Source organism: Eubalaena glacialis, chromosome 10, assembly GCF_028564815.1.
Source record: "Eubalaena glacialis isolate mEubGla1 chromosome 10, mEubGla1.1.hap2.+ XY, whole genome shotgun sequence".
NCBI classification, from domain to species: domain Eukaryota; kingdom Metazoa; phylum Chordata; class Mammalia; order Artiodactyla; family Balaenidae; genus Eubalaena; species Eubalaena glacialis.
The window spans coordinates 71,886,002-71,906,581 of NC_083725.1; the positions used below are offsets into that span (position 1 = coordinate 71,886,002).

At 38.7% G+C, this 20,580-nt stretch overlaps 2 protein-coding genes across 2 annotated transcripts; both read right to left on the reverse strand.

Moving 5' to 3' along the window:
- Window positions 1-7,939: 7,939 nt before the first annotated feature.
- LOC133098571 (hemoglobin subunit beta) lies at window positions 7,940-9,310 on the reverse strand. Its single transcript, XM_061201354.1, has 3 exons — window positions 9,158-9,310; window positions 8,806-9,028; window positions 7,940-8,195 (listed from the first exon to the last, which is right to left on the reverse strand). The coding sequence occupies exons 1-3, from the start codon at window positions 9,247-9,249 to the stop codon at window positions 8,067-8,069; spliced, it is 444 nt and encodes a 147-aa protein (XP_061057337.1). The 5' UTR covers window positions 9,250-9,310; the 3' UTR covers window positions 7,940-8,066.
- Window positions 9,311-15,877: 6,567 nt separating this feature from the next.
- Window positions 15,878-17,250, reverse strand: LOC133098572 (hemoglobin subunit beta). The gene is made up of 3 exons (XM_061201355.1): window positions 17,098-17,250; window positions 16,746-16,968; window positions 15,878-16,133 (listed from the first exon to the last, which is right to left on the reverse strand). Exons 1-3 carry the CDS (start codon window positions 17,187-17,189, stop codon window positions 16,005-16,007), a joined length of 444 nt encoding a protein of 147 aa, XP_061057338.1. The 5' UTR covers window positions 17,190-17,250; the 3' UTR covers window positions 15,878-16,004.
- Window positions 17,251-20,580: the final 3,330 nt, after the last annotated feature.

A 20,580-nucleotide genomic window follows, 5' to 3' on the forward strand; every position in this document is an offset into this window, starting at 1 on the left:
TGATACCTCATTGTGGTTTTGATTTGCATTTCTCTAATGATTAGTGATGTTGAGCATCCTTTCATGTGTTTGTTGGCAATCTGTATATCTTCTTTGGAGAAATGTCAATTTAGGTCTTCTGTCCATTTTTGGATTGGGTTGTTTGTTTTTTTGATATTGAGCTGCATGAGCTGCTTGTATATTTTGGAGATTAATCCTTTGTCAGTTGCTTCGTTGGCAAATATTTTGTCCCATTCTGACAGTTGTCTTTTATTCTTGTTTATGGTGTCCCTTGCTGTGCAAAAGCTTTTAAATTTCATTAGGTCCCATTTGTTTATTTTTGTTTTATTTCCATTTCTCTAGGAGGTGGGTCAAAAAGATCTTGCTGTGATTTATGTCATAGAGTGTTCTGCCTATGTTTTCCTCTAAGAGTTTGATAGTGTCTGGCCTTACATTTAGGTCTTTAATCCATTTTGAGTTTATTTTTGTGTATGGTGTTAGGGAGTGTTCTAATTTCATTCTTTTACATGTAGCTGTCTAGTTTTCCCAGCACCACTTATTGAAGAGGCTTTCTTTTCTCCATTGTATATTCTTGCCTCCTTTGTCAAAGATAAGGTGACTGTAAGTGTGTGGGTTTATCTCTGGGCTTTCTATCCTGTTCCATTGATCTATATTTCTGTTTTTGTGCCAGTACCATACTGTCTTGATTACTGTAGCTTTGTAGTATAGTCTGAAGTCCAGGAGCCTGATTCCTCCAGCTCCATTTTTCGTTCTCAAGATTGCTTTGGCTATTCGGGGTCTTTTGTGTTTCCATACAAATTGTGAAATTTTTTGTTCTAGTTCTGTGAAAAATACCAGTGGTAGTTTGATAGGGATTGCACTGAATCTGTAGATTGCTTTGGGTAGTATAGTCATTTTCACAATGTTGATTCTTCCAATCCAAGAACATGGTATATCTCTCCATCGGTTTGTATCATCTTTACTTTCTTTCATCAGTGTCTTCTAGTTTTCTGCATACAGGTTTTTTGTCTCCTTAGGTAGGTTTATTCCTAGATATTTTATTCTTTTTGTTGCAATGGTAAATGGGAGTGTTTCCTTAATTTCACTTTCAGATTTTTTTCATTAGTGTTTAGGAATGCAAGAGATTTCTGTGCATTAATTTTGTATCCTGCTACTTTACCAAATTCATTGATTAGTTCTAGTAGTTTTCTGGTAGCATCTTTAGGATTCTCTATGTATAATATCATGTCATCTGCAAACAGTGACAGCTTTACTTCTTCTTTTCTGATTTGGATTCCTTTTATTTCTTTTTCTTCTCTGATTGCTGTGGCTAAAACTTCCAAAATAATTCAACTGAATTTTCATGTAATATATTGAGTGAGAGAAACAAGCAAAAATGATATTTTATAGGAAAATGCAATTTGTATAAATTACATAAAATCATTGTGTATTTTACAAGAATACATGAATAGTTTCTAATTACATTAGAAGTGATAACAGTGTAAGGATGAAGGATATATAGAAAAAATAAAATTAAACCTTTTACAGAGTGGTGTTGAAAATCTGCTATAAAGTAAGACTCTGCTTGAATTTCAAAATTATCATCATTATGCTCATCACTGAAACAAAAACAGAACAGTGGATGTAATGTATACAATCTTTCTGTTGGATATGGGAGTACAGAATACATACTCCTTTTGTTTTCCCAGCATCTGAACAAGTTGAAAAATATATCAAATTTATACAGAGGAGAAATTGTTAATCCAGACAATGATAAAGTCTGCCCTACTTCTTTTACTAATTTCATAATCCTCTAAGCACTGCTTTATCATTTGCTAGTCCTAATTGCATTTTTCTCACATATTGCCCTATGTACTCTAAGTGACACAAGCACTTAGTGTAGGCCCGGGGTGGGGGGGGTCAGTTATCAATTGTGTCTTGATTCTTAATCCACTCTTAATTGCCCATTCTGTGATGATGGATGTAGACTCTGATAGAAGCTCTCCTTTTCAAGTTGACACGATGTTAAGTTTTGTCAGTAGAGTGTTCTGGAGAGGCACTGGAAGAGGAAGGGGACTCTCTTCCTAGTTCTGCTGTGATTCTCTAGGCAGGATCCTGCAACCATCTCTGTCTCTACAGCTCCAGGCTTCGGCAAGGTGCTCAGCTTCTCCAGGGCCAGCTTCCAGCAACACACATGGCATTGCAGCGGTGGACTGCCAAGGCAGGATCTCTGGTGAATGGCTCCCTCTGACACGCCAGGAGTAACTTTGTAATCCAGTGTTGCTTTTCTGGAATTTTCTCATGAATCATTTCTCCCGTTATACCCCCAGGCAGTTTCATAGGAACATCTGAGGTGCAGTTCCTCCATATGGGTGGCTGCCCCCGGCACCCCAGGGAACAGATTTTCAATAAATGCTGCTGACATGGCACTTCCCAATGGATGGATGCCTATGTACCTCACTTCAGGTAGCTTTGAAGCCTCAAATTTTTTTTCAACCATGCATTGAGCCTTGGGCATGCTCTCTCTCAAGAGGTCCGGGGAAAAGACCTCTCTCACACTGTTCCTTACTTGAATGCTCTATCTCAGCACTAGTAACAGTGCCTGCTTCCTATATCTTCTATTCTTGGCGATTTAGAGTCCTCTTTACTCCTCAGTAATCAGTCTTCCAGTTCTCCAATCTCTTGTTATAACTAACAATGTGGTTTCTTTCTCCCAGCTGGACCCCAACTGGTACATTCAGCTGTGGCTATTCGGAAATGAACAATTCACACACATCCCTGAATGTAAGAGGTTGGGGATTGGGGCATGGCTTGTACCAGACAAGAAATAATATTTCTAGTCTTCCCTGGTGGTGCAGTGGTTAAGAATCCGCCTGCCAGTGCAGGGGACACGGGCTCGAGCCCTGGTCCGGGAGGATCCCACATGCCCTGAGTGCACCTAGAGCCCGTGCTCCACAACAAGAGAAGCCACTGCAGTGAGAAGCCCATGCACCACAACGAAGAGTAGCCCCCGCTCGCCGCAACTAGAGAAAGCCCGTGCGCAGCAACGAAGACCCAAAGCAGCCAAAAATAAATAAACAAATTTAAAAAAAAATAATATTTCTGGTTATGTTTTTTCTCTTTAATGAGACAATTCTTTCAGGCATCATCATCGATATCAATGATGCCACTTCTACCCATATTATTCATAATAATTATAACAAAAATACTACTTAGTTTACATTTGCTGAGCTGTGTGTCAGGCAATGTGAAGTGCCAGATGTTGCAATGAACTTTTTTGTGCACTTTATCTCATTTAATCCTTACAATCACACCATAAGAATGATGTCATTTTGGGTATTTTACAGGTAAGAAAAATGAAGTTCAACAAAGTTAGTTAATTTTTCACAAGGTCAGAGCTAACAAGTAGTAGAGATTTTTTTCAATCCAGGCTGTCTGATTTCAAAATTATGTTCTGAACTGTTATACTATCTTACTTTACTTGTCAATTAGCAGTGCAAGCATCTCATGAATAATGAGACTGTATCCTCTTGTTTGTGAATTTTTAATTTTAAATATATTCTCCACAGTGTTCACCAAAATTCATATACTCTTATATTCAAATTCATATTCATAGTCTATTCTATTCTATTCTATTCTATTCCATTCCAGGCAGTTTTGCTTCAATTCTCTTTCCTATTGACTTGAAATTCTCAGAATACACAAACACATTATTCATCGATGATTTGGCATATGTTATCCTCCCTTTCTTTTCTGGTTTTTTTCCTCTTCTCCTTCGGACAAGTATCTACTTATCTTTATCACCCATTTCATACCAAGAGCTTCACCCTCTGATCTCATAAAGCCTTGTACACACTCATTTATAGTCACTTGTTAGATGCATTACCTTCAGAATCTTCCCAACTAGATTCAGAATTGGGATGCAGCAGGGGACAAGGATTACTTGAAATTCATATATTATTTCCAGAATCAAACATCCACATAAGTGGGTATTGAATAATAAAATTAAATTGTCATGTGTTGCTGCTGGTAACACTGTTAATAACTACAAAGGCAGAGAAACCATCAGAGACAGGACAAGGAAGAGAGCAGACCTCCAATCACTTCCTGGATGTAGATGTTAAACCATCCTGAGGACAATGGAATTCCATTTGGTGTAAGCCCATGAAAGAATTATAAGACAACAGTGAATATCAAGCCACAAAAGCCCCTTTTTTACATTGTCTTCAGTCCTATATTTATCACAATAGTACGATACAAGGGAAGAGGTAGCAAATCTACCTCCCCCTGGTTTCTGTCCTTCATGTGGATCTTTATAAGACGACAGAGGAAACTAGGATAAGAGCGGTCAAAGGAGGAGGAGCAATAAGGGCACTAAAATACATAAGGAAAATCTTAGAAGAACAGTGGTGTCTTTAGGCAGAAGAACTTAGTGGAATTATGGCTGTTAGGTTCTGGACAATTAAAGAGAGACAAGACATTTACAAGGAAGGCTAAATAAAATAATTGATTTAAATAAAACATAGCAATGATCTAACTCCCAAATCAAACTGCAACTTGAATTCTTTAAGGGAAAGTAAGAATAAGCAGCAGAGTCTGTTTTCCACTTATATTAGCTGTTTACAACAACTCCAGTCATGGAGTCCAAGATACAGATATATTTTCCCAAGGTCTCAACAAGCCCCTTATTTCTTTATGACTTAAATGTCTGCCGTCCCATGTGAGAGACATCTGAGTGAGAGACGTGAAATAATTTAAATACACCAGTGCAATGAAAATAAATGTTTTTATTAGGCAGAGGCCAGATGCTCAAAACTCTTCTTTATTTTTCTATATCCAGGTTTGGGGCTCTGAGGACAAAAACGTCTTTCCTGGAAATCAGGAAAGGGGGCTTAGTGGTATTTGTGGGCCAGGGCGTTGGCCACACCAGGAGCCACCTTCTGATAGGCAGCCTGCAACGCCGGGGTGAATTCTTTTTAAGGTTCTCAGCTAGCTCAACCACCAGCACGTTGCCCAGGAGCTGTGTGGAAGAGTCGAGAAACAAGGGCATGGTTATAGAGGCACCCAGCTTGGACTCAGCATATTTCACTCCCATCCCAAACTGTGCCCCTAAAATATAATATAATCATGACATTCATCCAGAGATGTGTGGTTTTATCATCTGTTTCAAAAATTAATTTTCAGTTAGAACTCTTTTGTACATGCTCTAGTGTGCAATTTTAATTCCCCGAGTAGACCATTTCAGCAATCTAATCTATATTTTTCTGGGTAAAGCAGTTATTATTTACTCTTCTCTCCCAGATACACAATATCTTAGTTACCTCAGTTTTGGCATTCTTCCAAAAATAATAAAGTAAAATAAAATATAACAAAATAAATTAAAACTAAATTAAATAAATACAATTAAATAAAGCAAAAATGCTCCATGAAGAGCCGAACTCATAGAAACAGAGGTCATACACACAGAATAGTTAAAGAATACTGTGGTTTAACTCATTTAAAAAGAAAAAAAGTCATATTTCTGTCTATAAAACAATAAATTCAGTATAACCATAACTTTGATAAAGGAATTATATTCTAATTATTACAGAACAGGTAAAGTCTCAGTTAATAACTTCCTTATTAATATTTCCTCTATTGGGCTCAGATTTTCTTTCAGAATTAGCTTTGTTTACCTCATAAGTGGGCTATGGTACTGACATATCAAGAGCAAAGGGACAGTCTTTCCCAAGTTAAATTTGGAACTGTACATCTTTAGAGGCAGAATCTTGGCTCCAGTCTGGAAACCGTTTACAAATATGTAAGGCATTAAATCCTAAAGCCAAACCTTCAGGGCCCTTCTCTGAGGCTCAAGAGGTGGATAATCTAGAATATTATGCTGAATTCCCTTGACATTAAATTAGTTTATTTTAAAATGATTATGGAACATAATGCACAGTATTAGTTACTTCCCTTTCTCTCTCATCTCCTTTCTTCTCCCCTCCCCTCTCCTCCCCTCCCTTTCCCTCTCTCTCTGACTCTCTGTCTCTGTCTCTCTCTCCTTGCCTCCTCTCTCTTTCCAACTCTCTTTCTTCCACACACATACCCCATCTTCATTAACACGTACTGAACATAGTCTATAAAGCAACATGGTAGCAGAAAATAGAAATAACCGTTGGGTAAATTATCAAATAAAATTGAAATCAAATATTAAGGAACTAATTTTACTCCTAGACTTTTATGGAAGCTCCACTTTAACACGGAATGAAAGCATATAAGAAGCTGCCAAAGTCTCCTTCCATCCCTTGACCTCCTCACTCCCGATGTGGAGATACCAACACCTAGTATATAGTAATAGTTTGAGCTTGATCCAAGTCTTATCCCAGTGATGTTCTCTTGAATTCTCCAGTATTGGAGATTTTCAGGCCCAACTTCTTGTCTAGATTCATTGGCCAGTTTCAGAGGTGAAGGAACAAAAGGGAGTGTAGTAAGTCTTTATATATATATATTTTTTATGACTATTTAGAGGGAAGAATGGTACTTTGTTTCCTCATTTCCAGATTGTGAAACCCACAGCCTCTCTTACCCTCTTTCTAATCCTTTGAAAATCTCTTTGTCTCCTAATGTCTGATTCTTATGATGACTTTTCTGTGCTCAGGAGTGTGAAAGGAAACTTCCTAAAATTTTCCTGAGGCTCCTCTGCTTCTGGGATGTGACCAGGTGGTTCTTAAACATACTGTTGGGATGTAAAGCGTTCTCAGTGCCTACTGTGTACAATGACCTGAGAAGAAACAAATAGTACTTAAAAAATCTTCTGCCTTCAGTTAATTCACAATACAGTGGTGAAACAGTAAACTGTAATGCATTGTCTATAACCTGGTAGTAAAACAGAATTATTATAAAAACACTTTTTATAGACGGAAGCAACATATTCTGTTTCAGGTAGTCAAGTAAGTCTAAAATTAATCAACAGGAACATGATATAGATTTAAAGAAATACATATGAATTAGAAGGTTCTCGAAATCCTTCTAATGTTACATTTGACAAAAATAATGCTCAAAGATATTTCACTACCTATGATGACACAGCAAATGTCTCATCAGTGGTTTATTTTCCTATGTGCTTCCTCAGTGGTTTACTTTCTTTGTGCATTAACACAAAGAAACTCTACGCAATGGTCTATTGTTTGGATTGTCCTCTACTCCCAGGAATTCTAAGACAAGAAACAATTATTCATTCATTGATTATTTCATTTAATAAATATACATTTGCTGTCTATGGAGGACCTACTATAAAAGGCACGGTAGTCACGTAGGATAGTGCAAAATACGCAGAAACGCTTACACAGCATGGAGGGTGAGTGTGCTTGATAGGAAGAAATGTGAAAAGTGGGTGAAGGTGGGGGTTGTATGGAGAGATTTCCTTAGGCAATACTGGAGAGTTCATTGAGGCCAGGGTCAAAAGATATGTGAGCAGGTGGTATGTGAGCACTGAACTTTACCTCAAAAGGGAGGGTAGGGTTAATTTTGAGGTCTTTTGGGGCAAGTGAGAGGGAGGTTATGCCTTAGAACGGGAACATCTGATGTAGTATAGCATTGCTGCCTACAGCATGCAAGAAGGGGAAGTAGGAAAAAAGGAGACATAACATTACCTTGAGCAATGATTATGTCTCTGATTGAGCACATTACATTTTGAGTAATTACTGGAAATGGATCAGAGCATTCACCTGAAGCTTCTGTCTTAGGTTTGAGGTCTCCCATAGAGCCCCTGTCATGCCAGTATCCTCTCTATATTTCAAACCTTCTTGACAGTTTTTACGCTTTAAGATAGAAGTTTCATCCATTACTGACTGTGTGCGGCCCCCTTTTTTTTCTCATTTCCCTTGACCTCTTTCTATAAGACAAAAGGCTCCCTATCTGTAGACCCTCAGGGACTTTCCCATATCCTTAGGGGAAAAAATGAGTAAAAGGAATCAGGAAATTGTGCTGAAAGTTCTTTATTAGGCAGAAGCCATACCTTTGAGGGTAGACATTATTTCCCCAAGTTCAGAAAATAGAATCTAGGGAAATATGGTCTTCCAATGGTCACCAAGAAATAGGCCAGGATCTCAATGGTACTTGTGGGCCAAGGCATTAGCCACACCAGCCACCACCTTCTGGTAGGCAGCCTGAAGCTCCGGGGTGAATTCCTTGCCAAAGTGGCGAGCCAGCACAATCACCAGCACGTTGCCTAGGAGCTGTGTGGAAGAGATAAAAAGCAAGAGCATGGTTAGTAGAGGGACCCAGCTTAAAGTCTCATCCCAAACTGTGTCCCTAGGGTATAAGCAGAAAGGTAGCTGAAGTGTAGGTGTTACTACTGATGTGAATCCATCCATATCAGCCTGAATTTATATTTAGAAATGTTTCTCTCTTTCTGCCTTAATCCAGAACGTGTTTTCATTTTTATTCTTTAGAACCATTTCAAGAAGCAATACAACATTTTATCCTCCTTGCTTCGAAAGGAAGAGATAAGGGGAAAATATTAGGTAACATTTTTTTAAGTGGATAAAAGAAGAAAGTTTTTTTTTTAATTAGACACTCAAAATAAAGTTTGATTAAAAAAGGAGAAGGCATTGCAGAGAACAAGCAGACGAGAACAAGAATGAATAAGAGGAGATGATGGCTGTGAGCAAACAGGGGAAAATAAACTAAAATAAACAAAATGGTGCCGAGGAGTCCATACTGCTGTAACCAGAATACCTCTTCTCCATTCTAAACTGCATCCTGCCGTTGAGCCCTCTCCCCATGACACGAGCTTGACCATAGAAAAGAAGAAGAAGGAGAACATTGAGGGTCCCATAGACTCACCCTGAAGTTCTCAGGATCCACGTGCAGCTTGTCACAGTGCAGCTCGCTCAGCGCAGCAAACGTGCCCTTGAGGTCGTCGAGATGCTTCAGGCCGTCACTAAAGGAGCCTAGCACCTTCTTGCCATGGGCCTTCACCTTAGGGTTTTTCATAACAGCATCAGCAGTGGACAGGTCCCCAAAGGCCTCAAAGAACCTCTGAGTCCAGGGGTAGACAACCAGCAGCCTAAGGGGTGAAAACAGCAAAAGGACAGAGGGAGTCAGCACCTGTCAGAATCTCAGGGGATTGCTCTGTCCCCACGTGCCCAGCTGCCATTCACTCTCCTTAAGCCTGCCTTGTAAGCTGGATACCTACCTGCCCAGGGCCTCACCACCAATTTCCTCCACGTTCACCTTGGCCCATAGGGTAGTGACGGCAGACTTCTCCTCAGCAGTCAGATGCACCATGGTGTCTGTTCGTGTAGTTGCTAGTGAACACGGTGTGTCAGAAGCAAGTGTAAGCAGCCGCTGGCCTTGCTCTTCCTTTTATGCCCAACCCTGCCTCCTGCCCTCCCTGCTTCTGTGACCAGATTGGCCCAGGCTGGGGTGTGGTTCCACAGGGTGAGGCTTGAATGATGACAGCCATACCTCTCCTTGGCATTCCTGGCACTGACTCCAGGCCTTCAGCCCTCTCTCTGGGTATCTCCAGGTCCCACTCATTCCAGCAATACAAATTGCTACTAAAATCATCATCCTTGGCAAGTTTACTTGTACTATTTTTAGAATCACAATGTAGTAATCTCTTAGAGACTGCCTCCTCTATTTTCTTAGAACACAAATGAAGAATCTGAGGTCCAGAATGTGGAAGGGGTTTGCCCACTGTGATTCAACTTAAGACTCTATGGATGGATCATATCCTGTGCCTTCAGAATATGCAAAATTATTACAAGGACAGCATGGATAAAACCTCTGCCCTAGTTCTAAGTATGTATCTCTTTTCTTCTCTTGATTGGGATTAAATCCTTCTGGTAAGAAAACAAATATTCATTCATTCATTCATCTACTCATTCATTTTTTTCTTATTTATGACCAAATAAATAATGATAGAAAAATAGAAATATGAATCGAGAGGTCCTGTGAGATAGTTCCTCTATTAGGGTTTGGGAATCCATAGATGAAAACAGAGATCTCTCAGTGTAGTAAGAAACACAAATAAGTAAAAAATTGATCACAACTCCAAGGTTTTAGTAACCCTGAGGGAAGCAATGTTTTCAAAGACTAAAGAGAGGCATATAACTTGTTTCTTCCTGGACTAACGTGGGAAAGGGTCTGGGAGAACAGAGAAGCTTCTCCATGATTTAAAAGGAGGGGTAAAAATGTGGAAAGGCATTCTAACCTTGGCTCAGATTATTTCTTTTCCTCCCCTAGGCCACTAAGAATGCTGTGTTTATAACAATCTCTCTTATTTAAATTCATCACCCATAATTCTATTTTCTCTATATATTTTTGTTTGTTTGCTCCTTCTTTTACTAAAATTTATTCCTCTATATGTACAGCTTTTCCAATATTACTTCTCCCTCTTTTTTCTCCATGTAATAAATCCTGTTAACTTCTTAGGCAGGAAAAACTTCTCTATAAGTATAGAGTTTTGCTTCTTACTATTAAAAAATTCAATGAAAAAAGCAAAAGCAGCAAGCATTTCAGAGCTCAGCATAAGATCTCAAGTGCCCCTATTAGTTATTTTCCCTACTTTTCCTCATCTCTACCTTCTGCATCTTACCCGCTTCCTGAATTCTCATTTCCTTTCAGTAAGGAAAGGGCCATGCAATTTTTACTCACCATGTTTCTCCTACCTTAGAATCTCCTGATTCGGGTACCTTGATGTCTAGAATCACCTTTCTCTCTCCTTTGTCATCATTGGCAACACATATTTAACAAAAATCTCTCATCCTTTCAGCTCTAAGGCTCTGAAACTCCAACTAAAATAATTTTTAGGTGAACTAGAAGAAAAGGACGTCTCTATTTCTAATTGTTCCAAAGAAATACATAAAATTCCCACTTTCATTGCTCCATTTTCCAAAATATTTTCTCCGTCATTTCTAGATAAATAAAGATTCCTCAACCCTTCGACCTGTCCCAAGCCTCATCAAGCACTTGTGAACAAATTCACTCTGATTATTCTCAGACATGTAAGAAAATCTTGGTTCTTGTTTTGCTATCTAGAGGTTAGGGCAGAATTATATGCCCAAAAAAAGATTATAGGGGTAAAAAAGATAGAATTTCAACATTTTCAATTTATATTCATTCTTTTCTAAAACCTTGAAGCAAAGAGGATCTTACTATTGTTCTATCCTTGGGAAAAAAATTTTACATGTTGACTTCTGGGGAAAGATGTCTTTCAAATGTCTTAAATGTTAAAAGAAAAAACCAACCAAAAAAACCAACCCCACATTTGGTTTGACCTTTAGGTTTTGAGTTTCATTTTATTCAACTGAAACCTCTGTTAGCTTTATCATTGTTTTACATTTGTACTCTTTTCAAGACCCTATTTCAGACTCCTGATATCAGAGGTCAGGCATATGTACGTGAAAGGACCACTTCTGGGGAAGTTTGGACATATCTTTTCAGGAAACCTGTGTCATGGAAAACTCATGGAACTTACTAAATAAGAGTATAGAATATGCCTATATTTTCCTGTAAAGAGCCAAATTGTCAAGGCTACAATTTTGCCATCTTGACTGACAGAAATAGCACCTACTTAAAGACTTCCCCTACCATTTCCTGTTCTCAGAGGTGGTTTCCTTAAATTCTTTTGATTCTAATTTTAACTTAGTTAATTTTAATGGACGTATAGTTGATCTACACTATTATATTAGTTTCAGGTGTACAGCATAGTGATTTATTTAGTACTTTTATAGATTATACTCCATTAAAAGCTATTACAAGATAATGGCTATAATTCCAGTGCTATACAATATATCATTGTTGCTTATCTATTTTATACATGGTAGTTTGTAACTCTTAATTCCCTACCCCTATCCTGACCCTCTCCTCTCCTCTCTTCCCACTGCTAACCAATAGTTTGCTCTTTATATCTGTGCGTCTCTTTTTCTTTTTTTATATTAATTTGTTTGTTTTGTTTTTCAGATTCCACATAAAAGTGACAACATACAGTATTTACCTCTCTCTGTCTGACTTATTTAACCAAACATAATACCCTCCAAGTCAATCCATGTTGTTCTTATGGCTGGGTAATATTCCATTGTATACATATACACCTAAATTCTTCAATTGTGTCTTCTTTCTTTTTCTTTTTTTTTTTTTAACATCTTTATTGGAGTTGTGTCTTCTTTCTTATGCCTTCCTCTGCCATGGATAGCCTATGAGCCACTCTTTTGTATGGATAGCTGTGGCAGCCACCACCATCCAAGTCTCAGGGCAAGAGTTGCTGCTTTGTTTCACTGTTGTTACTTGGTATGATTAAAGAGTGAAACAGGTTTCTCCTTCTATTACCATAACCCTGCAGGGATAAGGCTTCAAGTTGTAATAAGGCATCAAAAGCTCAGACATACCAGGCAAATATAAGGAAGAGTGAATAGTGTGATAAATGGTGTATGTTCAGAGCCTCAAGCTCAAATCCAGGTCAGCACTCAAGGGTTCTGGAACACTTCTTAGGCCCACTGACGCCTTCATCATTGTGAGCTAATTTGTACTCTGTGAAGGGATCCACAGCATGTCTTCTCTACTTTGATTCCAGCCGCAGTGAGCACTAAACACATACATGCATGCCCCCCCACACACACACACATGCTACAAGTCCCCGAGAGAGAGTTTTTTTTTCTTTTTCCTTTACTCCAGTCAGTCAAGTTTAACTAATTCCAAATGTTCTATACCAGGATGGGCCTAGTCTGAATACAATTAAGAGGATGATTATTAACTTTCTTCAAGAGAATCATGACATTCATCCAGAGATATGTGGTTTTATCATTTGTTTCAAAAAATACTTCTCAGTTAGAACTCTTTTGTACATGCTCTAGTGTTCAATTTTAATTCCCCGAGTAGACCATTTCAGCAATCTAATCTATATTTTTCTGGGTAAAGCAGTTATTATTTACTCTTCTCTCCCAGATACACAATATCTTAGCTACCTCAGTTTTGGCATTCTTCCAAAAAAATAACAAAGTGAAATAAAATATAACAAAATAAATTAAAACTAACTTAAATAAATACAATTAAATAAAACAAAAATGCTCCATGAAGAGCCGAACTCATAGAAACAGAGGTCATACACACAGAATAGTTTAAGAATAGTATGGTTTAACTCATTTAAAAAGAAAAAAAGTCATATTTCTGTCTATAAAACAATAAATTCAGTATAACCATAACTTTGATAAAGGAATTATATTCTAATTATTACAGAACAGGTAATGTCTCAGTTAATAACTTCCTTATTAATATTTCCTCTAGGGCTTCCTTGGTGGCGCAGTGGTTGAGAATCTGCCTGCCAATGCAGGAGACACGGGTTTCGAGCCCTGGTCTGGGAAGATCCCACATGCCACGGAGCAACTAGGCCCGTGAGCCACAACTACTGAGCCTGTGCGTCTAGAGCCCGTGCCCCGCAACAAGAGAGGCCGCCATAGTGAGAGGCCCGCGCACGACGATGAAGAGTGGCCCCCGCTCACCGCAACTAGAGAAAGCCCTCGCACAGAAACGAAGACCCATAAATAAGTAAATAAATAAATAAATAAATAAATAAATAAAATATTTCCTCTATTGGGCTCAGATTTTCATTCAGAATTAGCTTTATTTACCTCATAAGTGGGCTATGGTACTGACATATCAAGAGCAAAGGGACAGTCTTTCCCAAGTTAAATTTGGAACTGTACATCTTTAGAGGCAGAATCTTGGCTCCAGTCTGGAAACCGTTTACAAATATGTAAGGCATTAAATCCTAAAGCCAAACCTTCAGGGCCCTTCTCTGAGGCTCAAGAGGTGGATAATCTAGAATATTATGCTGAATTCCCTTGACATTAAATTAGTTTATTTTAAAATGATTATGGAACATAATGCACAGTATTAGTTACTTCCCTTTCTCTCTCATCTCCTTTCTTCTCCCCTCCCCTCTCCTCCCCTCCCTTTCCCTTTCTCTCTGACTCTCTGTCTCTGTCTCTCTCTCCTTGCCTCCTCTCTCTTTCCATTTCTCTTTCTTCCACACACATACCCCATCTTCATTAACACGTACTGAACATAGTCTATAAAGCAACATGGTAGCAGAAAATAGAAATAACCGTTGGGTAAATTATCAAATAAAATTGAAATCAAATATTAAGGAATTAATTTTACTCTTAGACTTTTATGGAAGCTCCACTTTAACACGGAATGAAAGCATATAAGAAGCTGCCAAAGTCTCCTTCCATCCCTTGACCTCCTCACTCCCGATGTGGAGACACCAACACCTAGTATATAGTAATAGTTTGAGCTTGATCCAAGTCTTATCCCAGTGATGTTCTCTTGAATTCTCCAGTATTGGAGATTTTCAGGCCCAACTTCTTGTCTAGATTCATTGGCCAGTTTCAGAGGTGAAGGAACAAAAGGGAGTGTAGTAAGTCTTTATATATATATATTTTTTATGACTATTTAGAGGGAAGAATGGTACTTTGTTTCCTCATTTCCAGATTGTGAAACCCACAGCCTCTCTTACCCTCTTTCTAATCCTTTGAAAATCTCTTTGTCTCCTAATGTCTGATTCTTATGATGACTTTTCTGTGCTCAGGAGTGTGAAAGGAAACTTCCTAAAATTTTCCTGAGGCTCCTCTGCTTCTGGGATGTGACCAGGTGGTTCTTAAACATACTGTTGGGATGTAAAGCGTTCTCAGTGCCTACTGTGTACAATGACCTGAGAAGAAACAAATAGTACTTAAAAAATCTTCTGCCTTCAGTTAATTCACAATACAGTGGTGAAACAGTAAACTGTAATGCATTGTCTATAACCTGGTAGTAAAACAGAATTATTATAAAAACACTTTTTATAGACGGAAGCAACATATTCTGTTTCAGGTAGTCAAGTAAGTCTAAAATTAATCAACAGGAACATGATATAGATTTAAAGAAATACATATGAATTAGAAGGTTCTCGAAATCCTTCTAATGTTACATTTGACAAAAATAATGCTCAAAGATATTTCACTACCTATGATGACACAGCAAATGTCTCATCAGTGGTTTATTTTCCTATATGCTTCCTCAGTGGTTTACTTTCTTTGTGCATTAACACAAAGAAACTCTACGCAATGGTCTATTGTTTGGATTGTCCTCTACTCCCAGGAATTCTAAGACAAGAAACAATTATTCATTCATTGATTATTTCATTTAATAAATATACATTTGCTGTCTATGGAGGACCTACTATAAAAGGCACGGTAGTCACGTAGGATAGTGCAAAATACGCAGAAACGCTTACACAGCATGGAGGGTGAGTGTGCTTGATAGGAAGAAATGTGAAAAGTGGGTGAAGGTGGGGGTTGTATGGAGAGATTTCCTTAGGCAATACTGGAGAGTTCATTGAGGCCAGGGTCAAAAGATATGTGAGCAGGTGGTATGTGAGCACTGAACTTTACCTCAAAAGGGAGGGTAGGGTTAATTTTGAGGTCTTTTGGGGCAAGTGAGAGGGAGGTTATGCCTTAGAACGGGAACATCTGATGTAGTATAGCATTGCTGCCTACAGCATGCAAGAAGGGGAAGTAGGAAAAAAGGAGACATAACATTACCTTGAGCAATGATTATGTCTCTGATTGAGCACATTACATTTTGAGTAATTACTGGAAATGGATCAGAGCATTCACCTGAAGCTTCTGTCTTAGGTTTGAGGTCTCCCATAGAGCCCCTGTCATGCCAGTATCCTCTCTATATTTCAAACCTTCTTGACAGTTTTTACGCTTTAAGATAGAAGTTTCATCCATTACTGACTGTGTGCGGCCCCCTTTTTTTTCTCATTTCCCTTGACCTCTTTCTATAAGACAAAAGGCTCCCTATCTGTAGACCCTCAGGGACTTTCCCATATCCTTAGGGGGAAAAATGAGTAAAAGGAATCAGGAAATTGTGCTGAAAGTTCTTTATTAGGCAGAAGCCATACCTTTGAGGGTAGACATTATTTCCCCAAGTTCAGAAAATAGAATCTAGGGAAATATGGTCTTCCAATGGTCACCAAGAAATAGGCCAGGATCTCAATGGTACTTGTGGGCCAAGGCATTAGCCACACCAGCCACCACCTTCTGGTAGGCAGCCTGAAGCTCCGGGGTGAATTCCTTGCCAAAGTGGCGAGCCAGCACAATCACCAGCACGTTGCCTAGGAGCTGTGTGGAAGAGATAAAAAGCAAGAGCATGGTTAGTAGAGGGACCCAGCTTAAAGTCTCATCCCAAACTGTGTCCCTAGGGTATAAGCAGAAAGGTAGCTGAAGTGTAGGTGTTACTACTGATGTGAATCCATCTATATCAGCCTGAATTTATATTTAGAAATGTTTCTCTCTTTCTGCCTTAATCCAGAACGTGTTTTCATTTTTATTCTTTAGAACCATTTCAAGAAGCAATACAACATTTTATCCTCCTTGCTTCGAAAGGAAGAGATAAGGGGAAAATATTAGGTAACATTTTTTTAAGTGGATAAAAAAAGAAAGTTTTTTTTTTAAAATTAGACACTCAAAATAAAGTTTGATTAAAAACAGAGAAGGCATTGCAGAGAACAAGCAGAAGAGAACAAGAATGAATAAGAGGAGATGATGGCTGTGAGCAAACAGGGGAAAATAAACTAAAATAAACAAAATGGTGCCGAGGAGTCCATACTGCTGTAACCAGAATACCTCTTCTCCATTCTAAACTGCATCCTGCCGTTGAGCCCTCTCCCCATGACACGAGCTTGACCATAGAAAAGAAGAAGAAGGAGAACATTGAGGGTCCCATAGACTCACCCTGAAGTTCTCAGGATCCACGTGCAGCTTGTCACAGTGCAGCTCGCTCAGCGCAGCAAACGTGCCCTTGAGGTCGTCGAGATGCTTCAGGCCGTCACTAAAGGAGCCTAGCACCTTCTTGCCATGGGCCTTCACCTTAGGGTTTTTCATAACAGCATCAGCAGTGGACAGGTCCCCAAAGGCCTCAAAGAACCTCTGAGTCCAGGGGTAGACAACCAGCAGCCTAAGGGGTGAAAACAGCAAAAGGACAGAGGGAGTCAGCACCTGTCAGAATCTCAGGGGATTGCTCTGTCCCCACGTGCCCAGCTGCCATTCACTCTCCTTAAGCCTGCCTTGTAAGCTGGATACCTACCTGCCCAGGGCCTCACCACCAATTTCCTCCACGTTCACCTTGGCCCATAGGGTAGTGACGGCAGACTTCTCCTCAGCAGTCAGATGCACCATGGTGTCTGTTCGTGTAGTTGCTAGTGAACACGGTGTGTCAGAAGCAAGTGTAAGCAGCCGCTGGCCTTGCTCTTCCTTTTATGCCCAACCCTGCCTCCTGCCCTCCCTGCTTCTGAGAGCAGATTGGCCCAGGGCACAACACAAGTTCATTGGTTTGGGGAAAAGTGAGATGCACTCTTGTTCCTCAGTTCCTTTCATCTGTGATTGGCTGATCCAGTGTGTCAGGACTCAGAAACCCTGCTCTCCCTGTACTTACCTCCCAGCTTCATTTCCTTCATCAGTAGCTTCTACAAATATACTGCCAGTCTCATTTATGCATAAATGTTTTAGTCAACATTGTGGAATGTATCTTACAGTTTAACCCATCCAACTCTTTCAATTCATACATAAGAAAACTAAGACCTAGAAAGCAAAAATTTTATCAAGTTGACTCTATATGGAGTTTCACTTTGTTTCTAGATATGTTTATAAGTGGTTGGAATGGATAAATATTTTGCCATAGATTTAACTTTCTTTCTCCTTTGTATAATACTTTGGGTCACAAAATTCTTTTTTTTCCCATCCCTTCATTGAAATAAATGTCCATTAAGTGAAAGAAAAATAATAAATATTGTCTCTCTACCACCTACTGAAATAGGTTTGGCGAGCATGGATTATAAAGGGAACAATTTAATGAGAAATAAAGAAAAATATCTGATACCTATTGCATAAGTATTTAAATGTATGATGTGACTAAAGAGAGAATGCAAAGGAATTGCAAACAAGATTTATCTTATTCAGCCTGCTAAAGTCTGAGAGGGTTTCTGGGAAAACGCCAAGTGCAGAAATTTCCACAGCTGGGTTCTCAAGAAAAAAAGTGGAGTTGGACCCAGGAATGAAGATTCAAAGCGAATTTCACTCTTTTCTCAATTCAAAATAATACTACAATGATATACAAATATATACCCACCAGCATAGCTGGAAAGAAGGAAGGAAGGAAGGAAGGGAGGGAGGAAGAAAGGAAGGAAGGAAGGAAAGGAAGGAGGAAGGAAGGAAGGAAAGAGGGAGGGAGGCAAAAAGGAAGGAGGGAAGAAGGGAGGGAATGGAAGAAATAAGAGAAGGGAAAATAATGGAATGAAAGGGAAGGAGGAGGGAAAAGAATATAAAGAAGAGGAGAGATTGACAATTCCAATATTTCACAAGGCTCTAGATAAAGAAAATTTTTATACTTTGCTAACGATAGTGTAAAACAGTATAATTGCTTTTGAAAATATTTGGTGGCGTCTACTGAAGCAGAATATATGCAACACCTATGACCTGGCAATTATACTTTTAGATATACAGAAATGCTTGTTTGTGTGCATCCAAAGACATGTATAGGAATGCTTGTAACATCAATATGCCTCAGAATCTCAATTCAGTAGCAACTTAATTGTTCCTCATTTAGTGGAATAGATAAATTATGATATGGTAAAAGAATGAAATATTATACAACAATGAAAAGAATCTGTATCATATGCTGTAATACAGATTAATTGCACAACATAATGTTGATTAAAAATTACCAGGGACAATAATTCAAATTATATGATTTATATATAGAAAGATGGACAGTGTGACTGTGATTCAGATGACAAGGGGAGAATGTCATATGATAGGAAGTTGCTATGAACGATCTTTACACTATGTTACAGTTTCTTTTTCTTTAACCTGAAAGTCAAATAAAACTATTGAAAAATTCAAGGACTGGAGTGGCATGATTTGATTTGTATTATTTTGGCTTCAGTGGACATGGGGGTAAAATAAATGAGAGACAAATAGGATGATATTGTATTAGGGAGGGAAGTAAAAACATCTCTATTTTCAGGCTTGAGCAATTGATGATGTGATAGTCACTAAGAAGGGGAACACAAAAAGAAGCTTCAGTTAGCAGGAGTAAATTAGGAAAAGATCGGGAGTTCAGTCTTGGACATACTGTATTTGTTGTACTTTTGAGCAATCCAAAATGGGATATTAAGCAAATAGTTAGATATCTAGTTCTGAAGCTCAGAAATAATGCAATCATTTCAAGAATATACAATGAAACAGGGCACAGAAGAACAGATCATAATGCATCATATAAACCACTACCACTACCTTTTCAAAAATGACAGACAATGCACTTTACAAATATCTCCTTGAAACCTTGGAATGTATTTGTGGGGTAGGGATAGTTATCCCATTTACAAACAAGGAAATTAATTCTGAAAAATGTTAACTAAATGTTTCAAGCCAATGGGGCAATAATTTGACCTTGTCTGTTAATCCCAAAGCCCTGGCTTTTCACTTTATGCCAGGGACTTCAGTACAGAAATTTGAAGTGATTTTTACAAAGGTGGCTATGCCCATTGCCAGCTCTAAGTAAGAGACATCTAGGTTTTTTCTTCTTCTGTCAATAGATTTCCTCTTTTCATTCACTAGACAGGGAACCTGGCTATCATCCATGACTTCTCCACTCTCTATTTCACTATGTTTCAAGTCCTGCAGCATCTTGGCCACAGTGGTCCTTTATCTGATTTTTTTCTTAGTTCCACTGCTCCTGTCAAGTTAGGTCTTTTACCTATCACTTCATTATACTCACAGCAAATTCCTATGCCCAGATTCAGGGTAGATTCTGCCTTGTCAAGTCTATGCCCACACATGGATCAATTTCCCTAAAATACCCTATTCATTATGTCACTCTGGTGTGCAAGAAACCTCACTGGTAATTTTGTTTGCAACAATAGCTTCTTTTCCTGCTTTTTCTGGTCTCTCTAGCAGATTCTCTAATTTTATACCACCCCACTGCTTTTAATGGGCCAGTTTCTCCTCTGTCAATTAGACCTGGCATGCTGATTCTTGAATTTGTCATTTTCCCTCATAAATGGTCTTTATCTCTACCAAAGGCTTAATAGAATTAGAAATGTGTTTCAGGTCACAGAGCTACCAGGTGATGACAGATTCAAACCAAAGCTGTCAGTTCATATGCTTTAGGGATGTTGCCTTCATTAGTACCATTGAAGATGCTAGGAAAAAGTTGAGAGCAGAGTCCTTAACTGGGTCTCTAAGAAGTACCATCTTCACTGTATTATAGCTGCTAAAAATATGTTTCTTATATTAAATAGAAGTGAGCTATAGTCCAAAAAGAACTCTATCCTGAGTTTATACAAATAACAGCCTATACAGGTCCCCTACTTTGTGTCCTAACAACTCACTATCAATAATCATTCTGCATCTCTCAAGAGTAACTCCATTTCCTTCCTTTTTCTAAAGACCTTGTCCAACTCAAGTGTCTAGTTGCCCATCCTAAGAGTAATTACCCATTGAAGCCACTCTAATCCTGTAGAATCTTATAAGGGTCCCTTCTCTATCATCCCCAAACTCTCAATCTCCA